Genomic DNA, 19,065 nt, shown 5'->3' on the forward strand with positions numbered 1-19,065 from the left:
TACTGTCTTTACCATCACACACACAGGTTATACATTACATACAGTACTACTGTCTTTACCATCACACACACAGGTTATACATTACATACAGTACTACTGTCTTTACCATCACACACAGGTTATATATTACATACAGTACTACTGTCTTTACCATCACACACAGGTTATACATTACATACAGTACTACTGTCTTTACCATCACACACACACACACAGGTTATATATTACATACAGTACTACTGTCTTTACACACACACAGGTTATATATTACATACAGTACTACTGTCTTTACACACACACAGGTTATATATTACATACAGTACTACTGTCTTTACCATCACACACACAGGTTATATATTACATACAGTACTACTGTCTTTACCATCACACACACAGGTTATACATTACATACAGTACTACTGTCTTTACCATCACACACACAGGTTATATATTACATACAGTACTACTGTCTTTACCATCACACACACACACACAGGTTATACATTACATACAGTACTACTGTCTTTACCATCACACACACAGGTTATATATTACATACAGTACTACTGTCTTTACCATCACACAGGTTATATATTACATACAGTACTACTGTCTTTACCATCACACACACAGGTTATATATTACATACAGTACTACTGTCTTTACCATCACACACACAGGTTATACATTACATACAGTACTACTGTCTTTACCATCACACACACAGGTTATATATTACATACAGTACTACTGTCTTTACCATCACACACACAGGTTATATATTACATACAGTACTACTGTCTTTACCATCACACACACACACACAGGTTATATATTACATACAGTACTACTGTCTTTACCATCACACACACACACTCTCTGTCCTTACTGACACACACACACACACACACAAACACACACACTCTGTCCTCACTGACACACACATGCTTTCTCTGTCCACAGATGCTGAGGAAGAAAGAGGAGGAAAGCATGCCTTTACAGAGGAGGTAACAGACACACACACACACACACACACACACACACACACACACATTAGATAAGCCCGAGCCCTATCCATGCCCATGACATTCACCATTGCCCGATTGCTTCTGCCAAATTTAAGGCCATGTTTGAGGTATTCTGAAAGACTGAATGACTGGCCATCAAGTGCATGTCGTCACTTCCTTTTGAACGCAGAACGAGAGAGAGCTTTGTTGTTTTGAAAGTCTCTGAAAAAGTGTTTGGTTACTAGCTAGCTACCTTTTGAGTTTGGATCCCGCTACGTGGTTGGCATCAGTTGCTGGGACCGCTGCTATCTGTCCTGCCGACCAAATCTGGGTTTGAGGAGCTGCTTGGCTTAGTAGCTAGCCTAGCTGCCTATCAAGCTAGAGGGGTTTCCTTGAGGGCTTGAACGCAGCCCGGGCTTGTGGCTGATCCGATTCCTGCTGTTTGTTGCTGTTTCCATCTTCCCTGTGACCTTCCCTGTGACCTTCCCTGTGACCTTCCCTGTGACCTTCCCTGTGACCTTCCCTGTGACCTTCCCTGTGACCTTCCCTGTCTGGAACTGCAAGGAGTCACAGCCTACGTTGCTACCATGAAAGAGACCAATGCCAGTGGGAACAGGGGTTTCTCTCTATCACAGGTGAAGGATTTCTTTTAACAAACAAAAAGAGTTGTTACAACAACAAGAAAATAGCTTCAAGTTTTTGTCCAACTAATAACAGAATGGACGACCGGACCAGAGAGGTCCAGGACCTGAAGAACAATACTGGTGGAGTCAACTAATAACATAATGGACCAGAGAGGTCCAGGACCTGAAGAACAATACTGGTGGAGTCAACTAATAACAGAATGGACCAGAGAGGTCCAGGACCTGAAGAACAATACTGGTGGAGTCAACTAATAACAGAATGGACGACCTGACCAGAGAGTTACAGGACCTGAAGAACAATACTGGTGGAGTCAACTAATAACAGAATGGACCAGAGAGGTACAGGACCTGAAGAACAATACTGGTGGAGTCAACTAATAATAGAATGGACGACCTGACCAGAGAGGTACAGGACCTGAAGAACAATACTGGTGGAGTCAACTAATAACAGAATGGACCAGAGAGGTCCAGGACCTGAAGAACAATACTGGTGGAGTCAACTAATAACAGAATGGACGACCTGACCAGAGAGGTCCAGGACCTGAAGAACAATACTGGTGGAGTCAACTAATAACAGAATGGACCAGAGAGGTACAGGACCTGAAGAACAATACTGGTGGATTCTACTAATAACAGAATGGACGACCTGACCAGAGAGGTCCAGGACCTGAAGAACAATACTGGTGGATTCAACTAATAACAGAATGGACTAGAGAGGTCCAGGACCTGAAGAACAATACTGGTGGATTCTACTAATAACAGAATGGACGACCTGACCAGAGAGGTCCAGGACCTGAAGAACAATATTGGTGGAGTCAACTAATAAAAGAATGGACGACCTGACCAGAGAGGTCCAGGACCTGAAGAACAATACTGGTGGAGTCAACTAATAAAAGAATGGACAACCTGACCAGAGAGGTCCAGGACCTGAAGAACAATACTGGTGGATTCTACTAATAACAGAATGGACGACCTGGCCAGAGAGGTCCAGGACCTGAAGAACAATACTGGTGGAGTCAACTAATAAAATAATGGACGACCTGACCAGAGAGGTCCAGGACCTGAAGAACAATACTGGTGGAGTCAACTAATAAAATAATGGACGACCTGACCAGAGAGGTCCAGGACCTGAAGAACAATACTGGTGGATTCTACTAATAACAGAATGGACAACCTGACCAGAGAGGTCCAGGACCTGAAGAACAATACTGGTGGAGTCAACTAATAAAATAATGGACGTCCTGACCAGAGAGGTCCAGGACCTGAAGAACAATACTGGTGGAGTCAACTAATAAAAGAATGGACGACCTGACCAGAGAGGTCCAGGACCTGAAGAACAATACTGGTGGAGTCAACTAATAAAATAATGGATGACCTGACTAGAGAGGTCCAGGACCTGAAGAACAATACTGGTGGAGTCAACTAATAAAAGAATGGACGACCTGACCAGAGAGGTCCAGGACCTGAAGAACAATACTGGTGGAGTCAACTAATAACAGAATGGACGACCTGACCAGAGAGGTCCAGGACCTGAAGAACAATACTGGTGGATTCTACTAATAACAGAATGGACGACCTGACCAGAGAGGTCCAGGACCTGAAGAACGGTTATCAGTTCTCCCAGGGTCAGCTCAATGAGTTTCAACAGGAGAACAGCAAGATGACAGCATTCTGTAAGTCAGTGAGAGAGAACATCAGTTCTGTATGTGAATATATGATAAGAATGACGGAGAAATCAGATTATCTCAAGGGACAATCAAGGTGGAACAGCGGAATTGCAGAATATCCACATGAGACCTGAATGGAGACTGAGGACAAAGTAACTAGAAATGATCTCTGAGAAACTGAAGATGGACCACAGAAAGATTGAGGTGGAACACGCCCACAGGACTGGAAAACCCACCACCGGCCCAGGTGACAGAACCAGGCTGATAGTGGTCAAGTTCCTGAGGTTCTAGGACAAGGCAGCTGTTCTGGAAAGAGCCAAGAACTTGAGAGGAACGTATATCTTCCTCAACGAGGACTATCCTGAAGCTGTGCACCAGAAGAGGAAAGAACTGATCCCAGCCCTGAAAGCTGCCAGAGCACGTGGGGACAATGCTTACATCCGCTATGACAGGCTCATTGTCCATCCACCCTCCCAAAAGCCTGGAAGCGATGAGCGAGCCAAGCCTATAGGCTCATAGCTTCAACCCCCACAGTGCGCACACACACACACACACACACACACACACACACACACACACACACACACACACACACACACACACACACACACACACACACACCATTATTGGCCTGGTGAATGTATATATGTTTTATCTTGCTTTGTTTGCTCTTTTCCATATTATGTCTATCTCAGATCAGCTACCCAGGAAAGGGCTTTAAATATCCCATATTAATATATGGAGCCTTAGAAATAAGGTTCATGAAATCAATAACTGACATCAGATAACATTCATATATTAGCCATTTCTGAGACTATACAGCAGTAGCAATACAAGGATACAACATCTATAGGATAGACTGGAGTTCTTATGTGTGTGGCTATATTTATATATTATGTGGTAAACCGTGGGGTGTTGGGTTGAGCTTGCAGCGATTGACACAGGGAGGTTTTAGTCTGCAAAAACAGCTTTACTAAAACAGAAAATAAACAAAGAAAATGACTGAGGTTTGGCTCGGTCCCCCTTCTCTCCTTTCGCTTGGTGTCGGTCTCTCCCCGTTCTCTCCTTTCGCTTGGCGTCGGTCTCTCCCCGTTCTCTCCTTTCGCTTGGCGTCGGTCTCTCCCCGTTCTCTCCTTTCGCTTGGCGTCGGTCTCTCCCCGTTCTCTCCTTTCGCTTGGCGTCGGTCTCTCCCCGTTCTCTCCTTTCGCCTGGCGTCGGTCTCTCCCCGTTCTCTCCTTTCGCCTGGCGTCGGTCTCTCCCCGTTCTCTCCTTTCGCTTGGCGTCGGTCTCTCCCCGTTCTCTCCTTTCGCCTGGCGTCGGTCTCTCCCCGTTCTCTCCTTTCGCTTGGCGTCGGTCTCTCCCCGTTCTCTCCTTTCGCTTGGCGTCGGTCTCTCCCCGTTCTCTCCTTTCGCCTGGCGTCGGTCTCTCCCCGTTCTCTCCTTTCGCTTGGCGTCGGTCTCTCCCCGTTCTCTCCTTTCGCCTGGCGTCGGTCTCTCCCCGTTCTCTCCTTTCGCCTGGCGTCGGTCTCTCCCCGTTCTCTCCTTTCGCCTGGCGTCGGTCTCTCCCCGTTCTCTCCTTTCGCTTGGCGTCGGTCTCTCCCCGTTCTCTCCTTTCGCCTGGCGTCGGTCTCTCCCCGTTCTCTCCTTTCGCCTGGCGTCGGTCTCTCCCCGTTCTCTCCTTTCGCTTGGCGTCGGTCTCTCCCCGTTCTCTCCTTTCGCTTGGCGTCGGTCTCTCCCCGTTCTCTCCTTTCGCTTGGCGTCGGTCTCTCCCCGTTCTCTCATTTCGCTTGGTGTCGGTCTCTCCCCGTTCTCTCCTTTCGCTTGGTGTCGGTCTCTCCCCGTTCTCTCCTTTCGCTTGGTGTCGGTCTCTCCCCGTTCTCTCCTTTCGCTTGGTGTCGGTCTCTCCCCGTTCTCTCCTTTCGCTTGGTGTCGGTCTCTCCCCGTTCTCTCCTTTCGCTTGGTGTCGGTCTCTCCCCGTTCTCTCCTTTCGCTTGGTGTCGGTCTCTCCCCGTTCTCTCCTTTCGCTTGGTGTCGGTCTCTCCCCGTTCTCTCCTTTCGCTTGGCGTCGGTCTCTCCCCGTTCTCCCCCGCGGTGTGCCACCGTGCTCCTTTTATTTGGCCTCCACGGCTGGTTGGCACTTTCCTCTAAATACCTCCACTTAGAGCTGTCCGTGTCGGGGTGCCCAGCTCCCGTATTCCCAGCAGAGGGAGCCAACATCGCCTCACGTACCTCCCCTCTATTACTATCCCCCGTGGTAGACCTCCTGGGATACCACAATATATATATATTCAGAGCTATATCCCTGTAATGCTTAGAGAAGGTCTCATGTCAAGTGTTATTGAAGTGTTGTGGTTGCAGGTTCACCTGCCTCATCTTAAGCCTACTCATTTGGGTTGTTGCTATAGGCCACCAAGTGCTGACAGTCAGTTTCTAAATAAGGTGTAAAATTCTTGATAGTGTATGTGATGTTAACAGAGAGGTCTACTTTCTTGGGGACCTGAATATTGACAGGTTTTTATGATCTGTCCGCTCAACAGGAAGCTTCTCACTGTAACCAGTGCCTGTAATCTGGTTCAGGTTATTAATCAACCTCCCAGGCTGTTTAGAAAACGACATGAACAAGATCCTCCACATGTATTGATCACATTTTACTAGTACTGTAGAACTTTGTTCTAAATCTGTGTCTGTACCCATTGGATGCAGTGATCACAATTTAGTGTCTATATCCAGGAAAACCAAAGTTCCAAAAGGTTTAAAATAGTGTATAAAGATCAATAAAAAATATTTTGATGTGACTCTTATGTAGATGATGTTACAAATATGTGTTGGTCTGATGTGATTAATGAGGAGCATCCAGGCGCTGCACTTGATGAATTTATTAAATTGCTCCTTCCAATTATTGCTAAACATCTACCTTGAAACTGACTGTTAGAACTGTTTCATGGATTGATGAGGAATTGAAGAAGAGATGGGCAAAAGGAGGGGCTAATAATTCTGACACCACATCTGACTGGCTGACTTCCTGTAAATTGAGAAATTATGTGATTAAACAACAAGAAGACAAAACTATATTATGAAGCCTAGGTCAATGACAAAAATAATTATCAAAAAATACACACTTTGGGGTACATTAAATACAATTCTAGGCAGAAAGACAAATTCAACATCCTTCATCGAATCAGATGGTTTATTCATCACAAAACCATTTGATTGTGCCAATTATTTTAATTATTACTTCATTGGCAAGGTGGGCAAATTTAGGCAGGAAATGCCAACAGCGAACAGTGAGTCATCGTACTCATGCACAGATAAATGTATAAGAAAAGCATTGCAAGTTTCAATTTTGTAAAGGTAGTGTGGGAGAGATGGAAAAATGATTGTTATCGATTAATAATGACAAACCTCCTGGCATTGACAACTTAGATGGAAAGCTACTGAGGATGGTAGCTGACTCCATAGCCACTCCTATCTGTCATATCTTTAATCTGACTCTATAGCCATTCCTATCTGTCATATCTTTAATCTGAGACGAGAGGAAAGTCTTTGTCTTCAGGCCTGGAGGGAAGCCAAAGTCATTCTGCTACCCAAGAGTGGTACAGTGGCCTTTACTGGTTCTAACAGCAGACCTATCGGCTTGCTGCCAGCTCTTAGCAAACTGTTGCTAACAAATTCAATGTCATTTTTCAGACTTACAGCATGCTTATAGAGAAGGGCACTCAACATGTACTGCACTGACACAAATGAATGACGATTGGTTGAAAGAAATTAACAAGAAAAAGATTGTGGGAGCTGTACTGTGAGATTGCAATGCAGACTGATATTATTGACCATAACCTGTTGTTGAGAAAATGTACACTACCGTTCAAAGGTTTGGGGTCACTTAGAAATGTCCTTGTTTTTGAAAGAAAAGCACATTTTTTGTCCATTAAAATAACATAAAATTGATCAGAAATACAGTGTAGACATTGTTGATGTTGTAAATTACTATTGTAGCTGGAAATGGCAGATTTTTAATGGAATGCGTACAGAGGCCCATTATCAGCAACTATCACTCCTGTGTTCCAATGGGACATTGTGTTAGCTAATCTAAGTTTATCATTTTAAAAGGCTAATTAATCATTAGAAAACCCTTTTGCGGGCCTCCCGGGTGGCACAGTGGTCTAGGGCACTGCATCGCAGTGCTAGCTTCGCCACCAGAGTCTCTGGGTTCGCGCCCAGGCTCTGTCGCAGCCGGCCGCGACCGGGAGGTCCGTGGGGCGACACACAATTGGCATAGCGTCGTCCGGGTTAGGGAGGGTTTGGCCGGTAGGGATATCCTTGTCTCATCGCGCTCCAGCGACTCCTGTGGCGGGCCGGGCGCAGTGCGCGCTAACCAAGGGGGCCAGGTACACGGTGTTTCCTCCGACACATTGGTGCGGCTGGCTTCCGGGTTGGAGGCGCGCTGTGTTAAGAAGCAGTGCGGCTTGGTTGGGTTGTGCTTCGGAGGACGCATGGCTTTCGACCTTCGTCTCTCCCGAGCCCGCACGGGAGTTGTAGCGATGAGACAAGATAGTAATTACTAGCGATTGGATACCACGAAAATTGGGGAGAAAATGGGATAAAAAAAAGAAATAATAAAAGACAAAAAAGAAAACCCTTTTGCAATTATGTTAGCACAGCTGAAAACAGTTGTGCTAATTAAAGAAGCAATAAAACTGGCAATAAAGCAATAAAGCAATAAAACCTTCTTTAAACTAGTTGAGCATCAGCATTTGTGGGTTCGATTACAGGCTCAAAATGGCCAGAAACAAAGCACTTTCTTCTGAAACTGATCAATCTATTCTTGTTCTGATAAATGAAGGCTATTCCATGCGAGAAATTGCCAAGAAACGGAAGATCTCGTACAACGCTGTGTACTACTCCATTCACAGAACAGCGCAAACTGGCTCTAACCAGAATAGAAAGAGAAGTGGGAGGCCCCGGTGCACAACTGAGCAAGAGGACAGTCTAGTTTGAGAAACAGACGCCTCACAAGTCCTCAAAAGGCAGCTTCATGAAATAGTACCCGCAAAACACCAGTCTCAATGTCAACAGTGAAGAGGCGACTCGGGGATGCTGGCCTTCTAGGCAGAGTTCCTCTGTACAGTGTCTGTGTTATTTTGCCCATCTTAATATTAGATTTTTATTGGCCAGTCTGAGATATGGCTTTTTCTTTGCAGAGCCAGTTTGCCCTGTTCTGTGCTGTCTAGAAGGCCAGCATTCTGGAGTCGCCTCTTCACTGTTGACATTGAGACTGGTGTTTTTTCTTTTTTATGGTCCATTGAAGTGCTGCAAAGAAAGACCTAGTTGACCTAATGGCGCCGAAGGAGATGGCTGCCGTTTTACGATCCTGTAACCAATTGTGCTATTGTGTATGTTTTGTGTATGTTTTTTCACTTTATTTGTAACTTATTTTGTACATAATGTTTCTTCCACCGTGTCTTATGACCGAAAAGAGCTTCTAAATATCAGGACAGCGGTTACTCACCCCGTACTGGAGGAATACTTTTTCTTCAACGAGTCGTAGAAGGAAGGGAAGGATTTACTTCAGACACCCGACAAGCCCTTCATCCCCATCATTCGCAGCAGAAAGAGACAGGGACGAAGGTCCTGGTGCCTTGTAAGGATCCGACGCTGAGAGGGTAATCTACCTTTACCATTGGTCCAATTAGCCAACGTACAATCAATCGATAATAAAATAGACGAACTACGATCACGCATATCCTACCAACGGGACATTAAAAACTGTAATCTGCTTCACCGAGTCGTGGCTGAACGACGACATGAACAACATACAGCTGGCGGGTGTTAAGCTTTTTTGGCAGAATAGAGCAGTGGCCTCTGGTAAGACAAGGGGTGGCGGTCTATGTATATTTGTAAACAACAACTGGTGCACAAAATCTAAGGAAGTCTTGAGGTTTTGCTCGCTTGAGGTAGAGTATCTCATGATAAACTGTAGACCACACTATTTACCAAGAGAGTTTTCATCTGTATTTTTCGTAGCTGTCTATTTACCACCACAAACCGATGCTAGCACTAAGACCGCACTAAATGAGCTGTATACGGCCATAAGCAAACAGGAAAGCGCTCATCCAGAGGCGGCGCTCCTAGTGGCCAGTGACTTTAATGTAGGGAAACTCAAATCCGTTTTACCTCATTTCTACCAGCATGTTAAATGTGCAAAAATTCTAGACCACTTTTCTCCACATACAGAGATGCGTACAAATCTCTCCATCGCCCTCCATTTGGCAAATCTGACAATTATTTTCTTCTGATTCCTGCATACGAACAAAATCTAAAGCCGGAAGCACCAGTGACTCGGTCGACAAGAAAGTGGTCAGATGAAGCAGATACTAAGCTACAGGACTCTTTCTAGCACAGACTGAAATATGTTCCAGGATTCTTCCGATGGCATTGAGGAGTACAACACATTAGTCACTGGCTTCATCAATAAGTGCATTGATGACGTCGTCCCCACAGTGACCACACGTACATATTCCAACCAGAAGCCATGGATTACTGGCAACATCTGCACTTAGCTAAAAGGTAGAGCTGCTGCTTTCAACTGGACTCTAACCCGGAAGCTTACAAGAAATCCCGCTATGCCCTTCGACGAACCATCAAACAGGCAAAGCATCGATACAGGACTAAGATTGAATTGTACTACACCGGTTCCCGACGCTCGTCGGATTTGGCAGGGCTTACAAACTATTACAAACTACAAAGGGAAGCACAGCCGTGAGCTGCCCAGTGACGTAGTGGAGCAGGTTGAGAGTTTCAAGTTCCTTGGTGTCCACATCAAAAACAAACTAGAATGGTCCAAACGCACCAAGACAGTCGTGAAGAGGGCACGACAAAGCCTATTCCCCATCAGGAAACTTAAAAGATTTGGCATGGGTCCTCAGATCCTCAAAAGGTTCTACAGCTGCAACATTGAGAGCATCCTGACTGGTTGCATCACTGCCTGGTACGACAATTGCTCGGCCTCTGACCGCAAGGCACTACAGAGGGTAGTGTGTACTGCCCAGTACATCACTGGGGCTAAGCTGCCTGCCATCCAGGACCTCTACACCAGGCAGTGTCAGAGGAAGGCCCTAAAAATTGTTAAAGACCCCAGCCACCCCAGTCATAGACTGTTCTCTCTACTACCGCATGGCAAGCGGTACCACAGTGCCAAGTCTAGGACAAAAAGACTTCTCAACAGTTTTTACCCCCAAGCCATAAGACTCCTGAACAGGTAATCAAATGGCTACCCGGACTATTTTCATTGTGTGCCCCCCCAACCCCTCTTTTTTACGCTGCTGCTACTCTCTGTTAATCATATATACATAGTCACTTTAACTATACATTCATGTACATACTACCTCAATTGGGCCGACCAACCAGTGCTCCCGCACATTGGCTAACCGGGCTATCTGCATGGTGTCCCACCACCCGCCAACCCCTCTTTTTACGCTTCTGCTACTCTCTGTTCATCATATATGCATAGTCTTCAGTAAAGACTTAAAGGTTGAGACTCAACTGAGAGGTTGAGTCTGCGTCTCTCACATGGGTAGGTAGACCATTCCATAAAAATTGAGCTCTATAGGAGAAAGCCCTGCCTCCAGCTGTTTGCTTAGAAATTCTAGGGACAATTAGGAGGCCTGCATCTTGTGACTGTAGTGTACGTGTAGGTATGTACGGCAGGACCAAATCGGAAAAATAGGTAGGAGCAAGCCCATGTAATGCTTTGTAGGTTAGCAGTAAAACCTTGAAATCAGCCCTTGCCTTAAAAGAAAGCCAGTGTAGGGAGGCTAGCACTGGAGTAATATGATCAAATTTTTTGGTTCTAGTCAGGATTCTAGCAGCCGTATTTAGCACTAACTGAAGTTTATTTAGTGCTTTTTCCGGGTAGCCGGAAAGTAGAATATTGCAGTAGTCTAACCTAGAAGTAAGAAAAACATGGATTAATTTTTCTGCATCATTTTTGGACAGAAAGTTTCTGATTTTTGCAATGTTACGTAGATGGAAAAAAGCTGTCCTTGAAACAGTCTTGATATGTTCGTCAAAAGAGAGATCAGGGTCTAGAGTAATGCCGAAGTCCTTCACAGCTTTATTTGAGACGACTGTGCAACCATCAAGATTAATTGTCAGATTTAACAGAAGATCTCTTTATTTCTTGGGACCTAAAACAAGCATCTCTGTTTTGTCTGAGTTTAAAAGTAGAAAGTTTGCAGCCACCCACTTCCTTATGTCTGAAACACAGGCTTCTAGCGAGGGAAATTTTGGGGCTTCACCATGGTTCATTGAAATGTACAGCTGTGTGTCATCCGCATAGCAGTGAAAGTTAACATTATGTTTTCGAATGACATCCCCAAGAGGTAAAATATATAGTGAAAACAATAGTGGTCCTAAAACGGAACCTTGAGGAACACCGAAATGTACAGTTGATTTGTCAGAGGACAACCCATCCACAGAGACAAACTGATATCTTTCTGACAGATAAGATCTAAATCAGGCCAGAACTTGTCCATGTAGACCAATTTGGTTTTCCAATCTCTCCAAAAGAATGTGGTGATCGATGGTATCAAAAGCAGCACTAAGGTCTAGTAGCACGAGGACAGATGCAGAGCCACAGTCTGATATTTTCTGGGTCAAGGTTTGGCTTTTTCAAGAGAGGCTTTATTACTGCCACTTTTAGTGAGTTTGGTACACATCCGGTGGATAGAGAGCCGTTTATTATGTTCAACATAGGAGGGCCAAGCACAGGAAGCAGCTCTTTCAGTAGTTTAGTTGGAATAGGGTCCAGTATGCAGCTTGAAGGTTTAGAGGCCATGATTATTTTCATCATTGTGTCAAGAGATATAGTACTAAAACACTTGAGTGTCTCCCTTGATCCTAGGTCCTGGCAGAGTTGTGCAGACTCAGGACAACTGAGCTTTGGAGGAATACGCAGATTTAAAGAGGAGTCCGTAATTTGCTTTCTAATGATCATGATCTTTTCCTCAAAGAAGTTCATGAATTTATTACTGCTGAAGTGAAAACCATCCTCTCTTGGGGAATGCTGCTTTTTAGTTAGCTTTGCGACAGTATCAAAAATAAATGTAGGATTGTTCGTATTTTCCTCAATTAAGTTGGAATAATAGGATGATCGAGCAGCAGTGAGGGCTCTTCGATACCGCACAGTACTGTCTTTCCAAGCTAGTCGGAAGACTTCCAGTTTGGTGTGGCGCCATTTCCGTTCCAATTTTCTGGAAGCTTGCTTCAGAGCTCGGGTATTTTCTGTATACCAGGGAGCTAGTTTCTTATGACAAATGTTTTTCGTTTTTACGGGTGCAACTGCATCTAGGGTATTGCGCAAGGTTAAATTGAGTTCCTCAGTTAGGTGTTTAACTGGTTTTTGGATAGGCAGAGGGAGTCTGAAAGGGCATCAAGGAATCTTTGGGTTGTCTGAGAATTTATAGCACGACTTTTGATGCTCGTTGGTTGGGGTCTGAGCAGATTATTTGTTGCGATTGCAAATGTAATAAAATGGTGGTCTGATAGTCCAGGATTATGAGGAAAACATTAAGATCCACAACATTTATTCCATGGGACAAAACTAGGTCCAGAGTATGACTGTGGCAGTGAGTAGGTCCAGAGACATGTTGGACAAAACCCACTGAGTCGATGATGGCTCCGAAAGCCTTTTAGTGGGTCTGTGGACTTTTTCCATGTGAATATTAAAGTCACCAAACATTTTAATATTATCTGCTATGACTACAAGGTCCGATAGCAACTTATTGAGGAACGCTGTATATGGCCCAGGAGGCCTGTAAACAGTAGCTATAAAAAGTGATTGAGTAGGCGGCATAGATTTCATGACTAGAAGCTCAAAAAACAAAAACGTCGGGGTTTTTTGTAAATTGAAATGTGTCGTAAATGTTAGCAACACTTCCGCCTTTGCGGGATGCACAGGGGATATGGTCACTAGTGTAACCAGGAGGTGAGGCCTCATTTAACACAGTAAATTCATCAGGCTTAAGCCATGTTTCAGTCAGGCCAATCACATCAAGATTATGATCAGTGATTAGTTCATTGGCTATAACTGCCTTTGAAGTGAGAGATCTAACATTAAGAAACCCTATTTTGAGATGTGAGGTATCACAATCTCTTTCAATAATGGCAGGAATGGAGGAGGTCTTTATTCTAGTGAGATTGCTAAGGCGAACACCGCCATCTTTAGTTTTGCCCAACCTAGGTCGAGGCACAGACACGGTCTCAATGGGGATAGCTGAGCTGACTACACTGACTGTGCTAGTGGCAGACTCCACTAAGCTGGCAGGCTGGCTAACAGCCTGCTGCCAGGCCTGCACCCTATTTCATTGTGGAGCTAGAGGAGTTAGAGCCCTGTCTATGTTCGTAGATAAGATGAGAGCACCCCTCCAGCTAGGATGGAGTCTGTCACTCCTCACCAGGCCAGGCTTGGTCCTGTTTGTGGGTGAGTCCCAGAAAGAGGGCCAATTATCTACAAATTCTATCTTTTGGGAGGGGCAGAAAACAGTTTTCAACCAGCTATTGAGTTGTGAGACTCTGCTGTAGAGCTCGTCACTCCCCCTAACTGGGAGGGGGCCAGAGACAATTACTCGATGCCGACACATCTTTCTAGCTGATATACACGCTGAAGCTATGTTGCGTTTGGTGACCTCTGACTGTTTCATCCTAACATCGTTGGTGCTGACGTGGATAACAATATCTCTATACTCTCTACACTCACCAGTTTTAGCTTTAGCCAGCACCATCTTCAGATTAGCCTTAACGTCGGTAGCCCTGCCCCCTGGTAAACAGTGTATGATCGCTGGAAGGATTCGTTTTAAGTCTAATACTGCGGGTAATGGAGTCGCCAATGACTAGCGTTTTCAATTTGTCAGAGCTAATGGTGGGAAGCTTCGGCGTCTCAGACCCCGTAACGCGAGGAGTAGAGACCAGAGAAGGCTCGGCCTCTGACTCCGACCTGATGCTTAATGGGGAGAACCGGTTGAAAGTTTCTGTCGGCTGAATGAGCGACACCGGTTGAGCATTCCTACAGCATTTCCCTCCAGAAGCCATGAGAAAGTTGTCCGGCTGCGAGGATTGTGCGAGGGGATTTATACTACTATCTGTACTTACTGGTGCCACAGACGCTGTTTCATCCTTTTCTACACTTAAATTACCCTTGCCTAACGATTGCGTCTGAAGCTGGGCTTGCAACACGGCTATCCTCACCATAAGGCGATCGTTCTCCTGTATATTATGAGTACAGCGACTGCAATTAGAAGGCATCATGTTAATGTTACTACTTAGCTTCGGCTGGTGGAAGTCCTGACGAACCATGTCCAGATAAAGCGTTCGGAGTGAAAAAGTTGAATGAAAAAAGTAGAGTGAGGGAAAAACTAAAAATATAAACGGTAATTAAAAAGTAAAAACCGTAAAGTTGTCAGGTAGCAAAGTAAGGTTGGCAACAAAACGCACAGCAACACGTAAACAAGTCTGCAAGTTATATAGACTTTTTCTATTGTGTTATTGACTATACGTTTGTTTATTCCATGAGTAACTCTGTGTTGTTGTTTGTGTCGCACTGCTTTGCTTTATCTTGGCCAGGTCGCAGTTGTAAATGAGAACTTGTTCTCAACTGGCCTACCTGGTTAAATAGAGGTGAAATTAAATTTTAAAAAATTAAAAAGGTCCTTTGCTGTTGTTCTGGGATTGATTTGCACTTTTCGCACCAAAGTACATTCATCTCTAGGAGACAGAATGCATCTCCTTCCTGAGTGGTATAACGGCTGCGTGGTCCCATGGTGTTTATTCTTGCTTACTATTGTTTGTACAGATGAACGTGGCACCTTCAGGAGTTTGGAAATTGCTCCCAAGGATGAACCAGACTTGTGGAGGTCTACCATTTTTTTCTGAGGTCTTGGTTTATTTCTTTTGATTTTCCCATGATGTCAAGCAAAGAGGCAGTGAGTTTGAAGGTAGGGCTTGAAATACATCCACAGGTACACCTCCAATTGACTCAAATAATGTCAATTAGCCTATCAGAACTTCTAAAGCCGTGACATAATTTTCTGGAATTTTCCAAGCTGTTTAAAGGCACAGTCAACTTAGTGTATGTAAACTTCTGACCCACTGGAATTGTGATACAGTGAATTATATGTGAAATATTCTGTCTGTAAACAATCGTTGGAAAAAGTACTTGTGTCATGCACAAAGTAGATGTCCTAACGGACTTGCCAAAACTATAGTTTGTTAACAAGACATTTGTGGAGTGGTTGAAAAACACTTTTATTTTCAATTTTTACTTAACACTTTTTTTCTTAAAACTTCTTAAAACTTTGTTGGTTAAGAAGCATTTCACTGTAAGGTTGTACCTGTTGTATTCGGCGCATGTGACAAATAAAATTAGATTTAGTTAAACTGCAGCTGGCCCAGAACAGAGCAGCACGTCTTACTCTTCGTTGTTATCAGAGGGCTGATATTAATACTATACATGCCAGTCTCTCTTGGCAAAGAGTTGAGGGGAGACTGACTGCATCACTTCTTTTTATAAGAAACATTCATGTGTTGAAAATCCCAAATTGTTTGCATAGTCAGCTTACACACAGCTCTGACACACACACACTTACCCCACCAGACATGCCACCAGGAGTCTTTTCACAGCCCCCGAATCCAGAGCATATTCAAAAAAGTGTACCGTATTATATAGAGGCATTATTGCATGAAACTCTCTTCCATCTCATATTGCTCAAATGAACAGAAAACCTGGTTTTAAAAAACAGATTCAGCAACACCTCACGGCAAAATGCATCTCCCCTATTTGACCTAGGTACTGTAGTTTGTGTGTATTGATATGTAGCCGTTTTTACATTGATGTAGTTCTATCCTGTTCTATTAGTGTTCTATATTATGTTCCATGTTAGGGACGACCAGGTCTTGATCATATGTGCTGAAACAGGTGCTGGATAAGGTACTTTCTTACGATGCAACTGCAATGATGAGATGGATGTTCTTCTTTGTTTTTATGTTTTATTATCTCTCTGTGTTGGATCTTGCCAGGCCATCTTGTCTCAAGAGGACCACAATGGAAATAAGTCCCAGACTTTGTGTTATCCTCAATGATTGTACTCATTTGCATGTATGTCTTTTTCAAGTTCTATGTGTGCTTGTTTTTAAAATGGTCGAATTAATAAACCAAACCAGATATTGGTGAAAAAACAGGCCCTACCCTGCGCTAAGCCGATGTATAATGTCGGGTTCTGGTCGGGTAGCAGAGCGCTAACATACACACCTCTGACTGTGATCCTTGCTACATCATGGCTGTTATGGTTGATGATCAATTATCTTTTATTTTCTCCAACTTTGTCTTTCAATCTCTCTCTCCTCCCAATCTCTCCTCTCTATCCTTTCAATCTCTCCTCTCTATCCTTTCAATCTCTCTATCTCTCCTCTCCATCTCTCTCCTCTCAATCTCTCTCCACTCAATCTCTCTCTATCGCTCTCCTCTCCAATCTCTCTCTCCTCTCTTTCCTTTCAATCTCTCTCAATCTCTCTATCTCTCTCCTCTCTCTCTCTCTCTCTCTCTCTCTCTCTCCTCTCTCTCCTCTCAATCTCTCTCTGTGTCTCTCTCTCTTAGTGCCAGCGTCCGGATGGCCTCCAAGACATTTGAACCCAGTAGCTCGGTGAGTTAAAGTTTGGGTTAAAGGTCAGGGGTTTATGATATAAAAAATATGATTTTTCTATCGCTTTGGTGTATGTGTGAATTTTTTACAACTATTCGTACAAAACGCCTACCTGGTAACACCTGAAACGTCTCATATTGTGCATTCATTTTTTTTTATTTTTTTTTTATTAACTAGGCAAGACATGTCTAGTTTCTTTGTTGCCATGAAAACATATTTCACCACATAACCATTAATCCAAAATATAAATTTACTGTGAAATACCATTAGAACATTGATTTAATCTCCAAAACATAATGATAACTTCTCAATTTAGTTATTTTAATAACCAGTTAATCCAATAGCAAAAAAATCTAACATTTCAAAATTGTCCTTTGAATGTAATATGGTACAGTATTGTAAATGACAGAATATTACGCTGTTTTCACATTAGGCGATACACTGCTCATTACAATGGACTGAACATACAAAACGTACACTCGGCCATTACAGACTTCATATGGGCAAAAAAACTCATAGAATTAAAAGGGAAGTTTTAAATGTACCTAAATCTGAGGGTGGGTTTAATCTTCCAGATTTGGAATTGTGCTCGCCACCAAAGGCTTTTACTTGCAACATAATGTTAAATGCACTAAAGAGGAAGAATGGGTAAATATTGAAGCATGCTCATCCCCAGAATCTTTTCACGTGTTTGTTTTCAAAGGATGGAGCTAAGAAACTTCATGAACTTCATGAAATGGGTTCTACAATAACCCTGAAAACACAACCCTATAGAACAATCCATTGGTCTACATGGAAAATTAAAGGCATTGAAACTGGAAATGACTTGGTAACAGGAAATACAATTATTTCCATGACAGAATTAAAAAATAAATTTTGGACTGGCCAATATTTGCAACTTATATGTTTTATATCATCAAATTTCATCCAGAAAGCTTTTGGACATCAGAGCGAGGTTGAGGGAATCCTATTTGACAAAGAAAAATACACTCATATGATTGGTAAGACATACAAAACCTTGCAGAAAGCCAACTGACAATCTCTTAGAAAAAAATATGAAGTACTGAAATCAGACTTAAAAGTAATTGATATAGGCAGAAGATGGAGGGAGTTTTGGAACATAGCTAATGAAATTACAGTTAACAAAACGGTAAACTTAATCCAGTATAAACTAATTATACAAGAGACAAAATTCACAAATTCGACAGCACAACAGAAGAGTCATATCTTAAATGTAAAAGAAAAAGAACTCAATAGCCTTCTGGGAAATAAAGACATTGTCTGTCAGAAGTTTTAGAATGTAAATGTACTTTTAATCTGTGCGGTGAGATACCCAATGGGGTGGACTGTTACAGTGACCGTATTACTGCCAGTCATGATGGCAGTCAAATCCCATGTGACTGTTTAGTCACTAATTAGACTTCTCCAAGCTCTGATGCTGCGGATGGTCATTAGTAGTCTACCAAACCTTCTAACGTCCTGGTACTCAGCACTCTATTGTCCTTCTAATCACTCTGACATCAATACAAATGTAATTTAAAATCTAATCAAACACTTAATGAGAGCCCATGAGCTCATGTTGCTCAACATTTCTATATACTGTATTTTTTTATTTTTTTATTTCACCGCTATTTAACCAGGTAGGCCAGTTGAGAACAAGTTCTCATTTACAATTGCGACCTGGCCAAGATAAAGCAAAGCAGTTCGACACATACAACAACACAGAGTTACACATGGAGTAAAACAAACATACAATCAATAATACAATAGAAAAAGTCTATATACAGTGTGTGCAAATGAGGTAGGATAAGGGAGGTAAGGCAATAAATAGGCCATGGTGGCGAAGTAATTACAATATAGCAATTAAACACTGGAATGGTAGATGTGCAGAAGATGAATATGCTATGCAATTGCGTGAGAAAACTGAGCGGGGCCAGACAGATTACCGGGACGTGTACTCAGCATTAACCAACTGGTAAGTGTCTTCACTGATATTTTCAACCTCTCCCTGACCGAGTCTGTAATACCAACGTTTCAAGCAGACCACAATAGTCCAT

At 43.3% G+C, this 19,065-nt stretch overlaps 1 protein-coding gene across 1 annotated transcript in view; it reads left to right on the forward strand.

Moving 5' to 3' along the window:
* Positions 1-971: 971 nt before the first annotated feature.
* The window catches only part of lad1 (ladinin), a 42,830-nt gene continuing 24,736 nt past the window's right edge, over positions 972-19,065 (forward strand). The window contains exons 1-2 of the mRNA XM_038984326.1: positions 972-1,007; positions 16,963-17,008. Coding sequence (XP_038840254.1) covers positions 991-1,007; positions 16,963-17,008 — 63 coding nt within the window. The 5' untranslated portion in view covers positions 972-990. The remainder of the gene's footprint in view (positions 1,008-16,962; positions 17,009-19,065) is intronic.

Source organism: Salvelinus namaycush, unplaced genomic scaffold, assembly GCF_016432855.1.
Source record: "Salvelinus namaycush isolate Seneca unplaced genomic scaffold, SaNama_1.0 Scaffold230, whole genome shotgun sequence".
NCBI classification, from domain to species: Eukaryota; Metazoa; Chordata; class Actinopteri; order Salmoniformes; family Salmonidae; genus Salvelinus; species Salvelinus namaycush.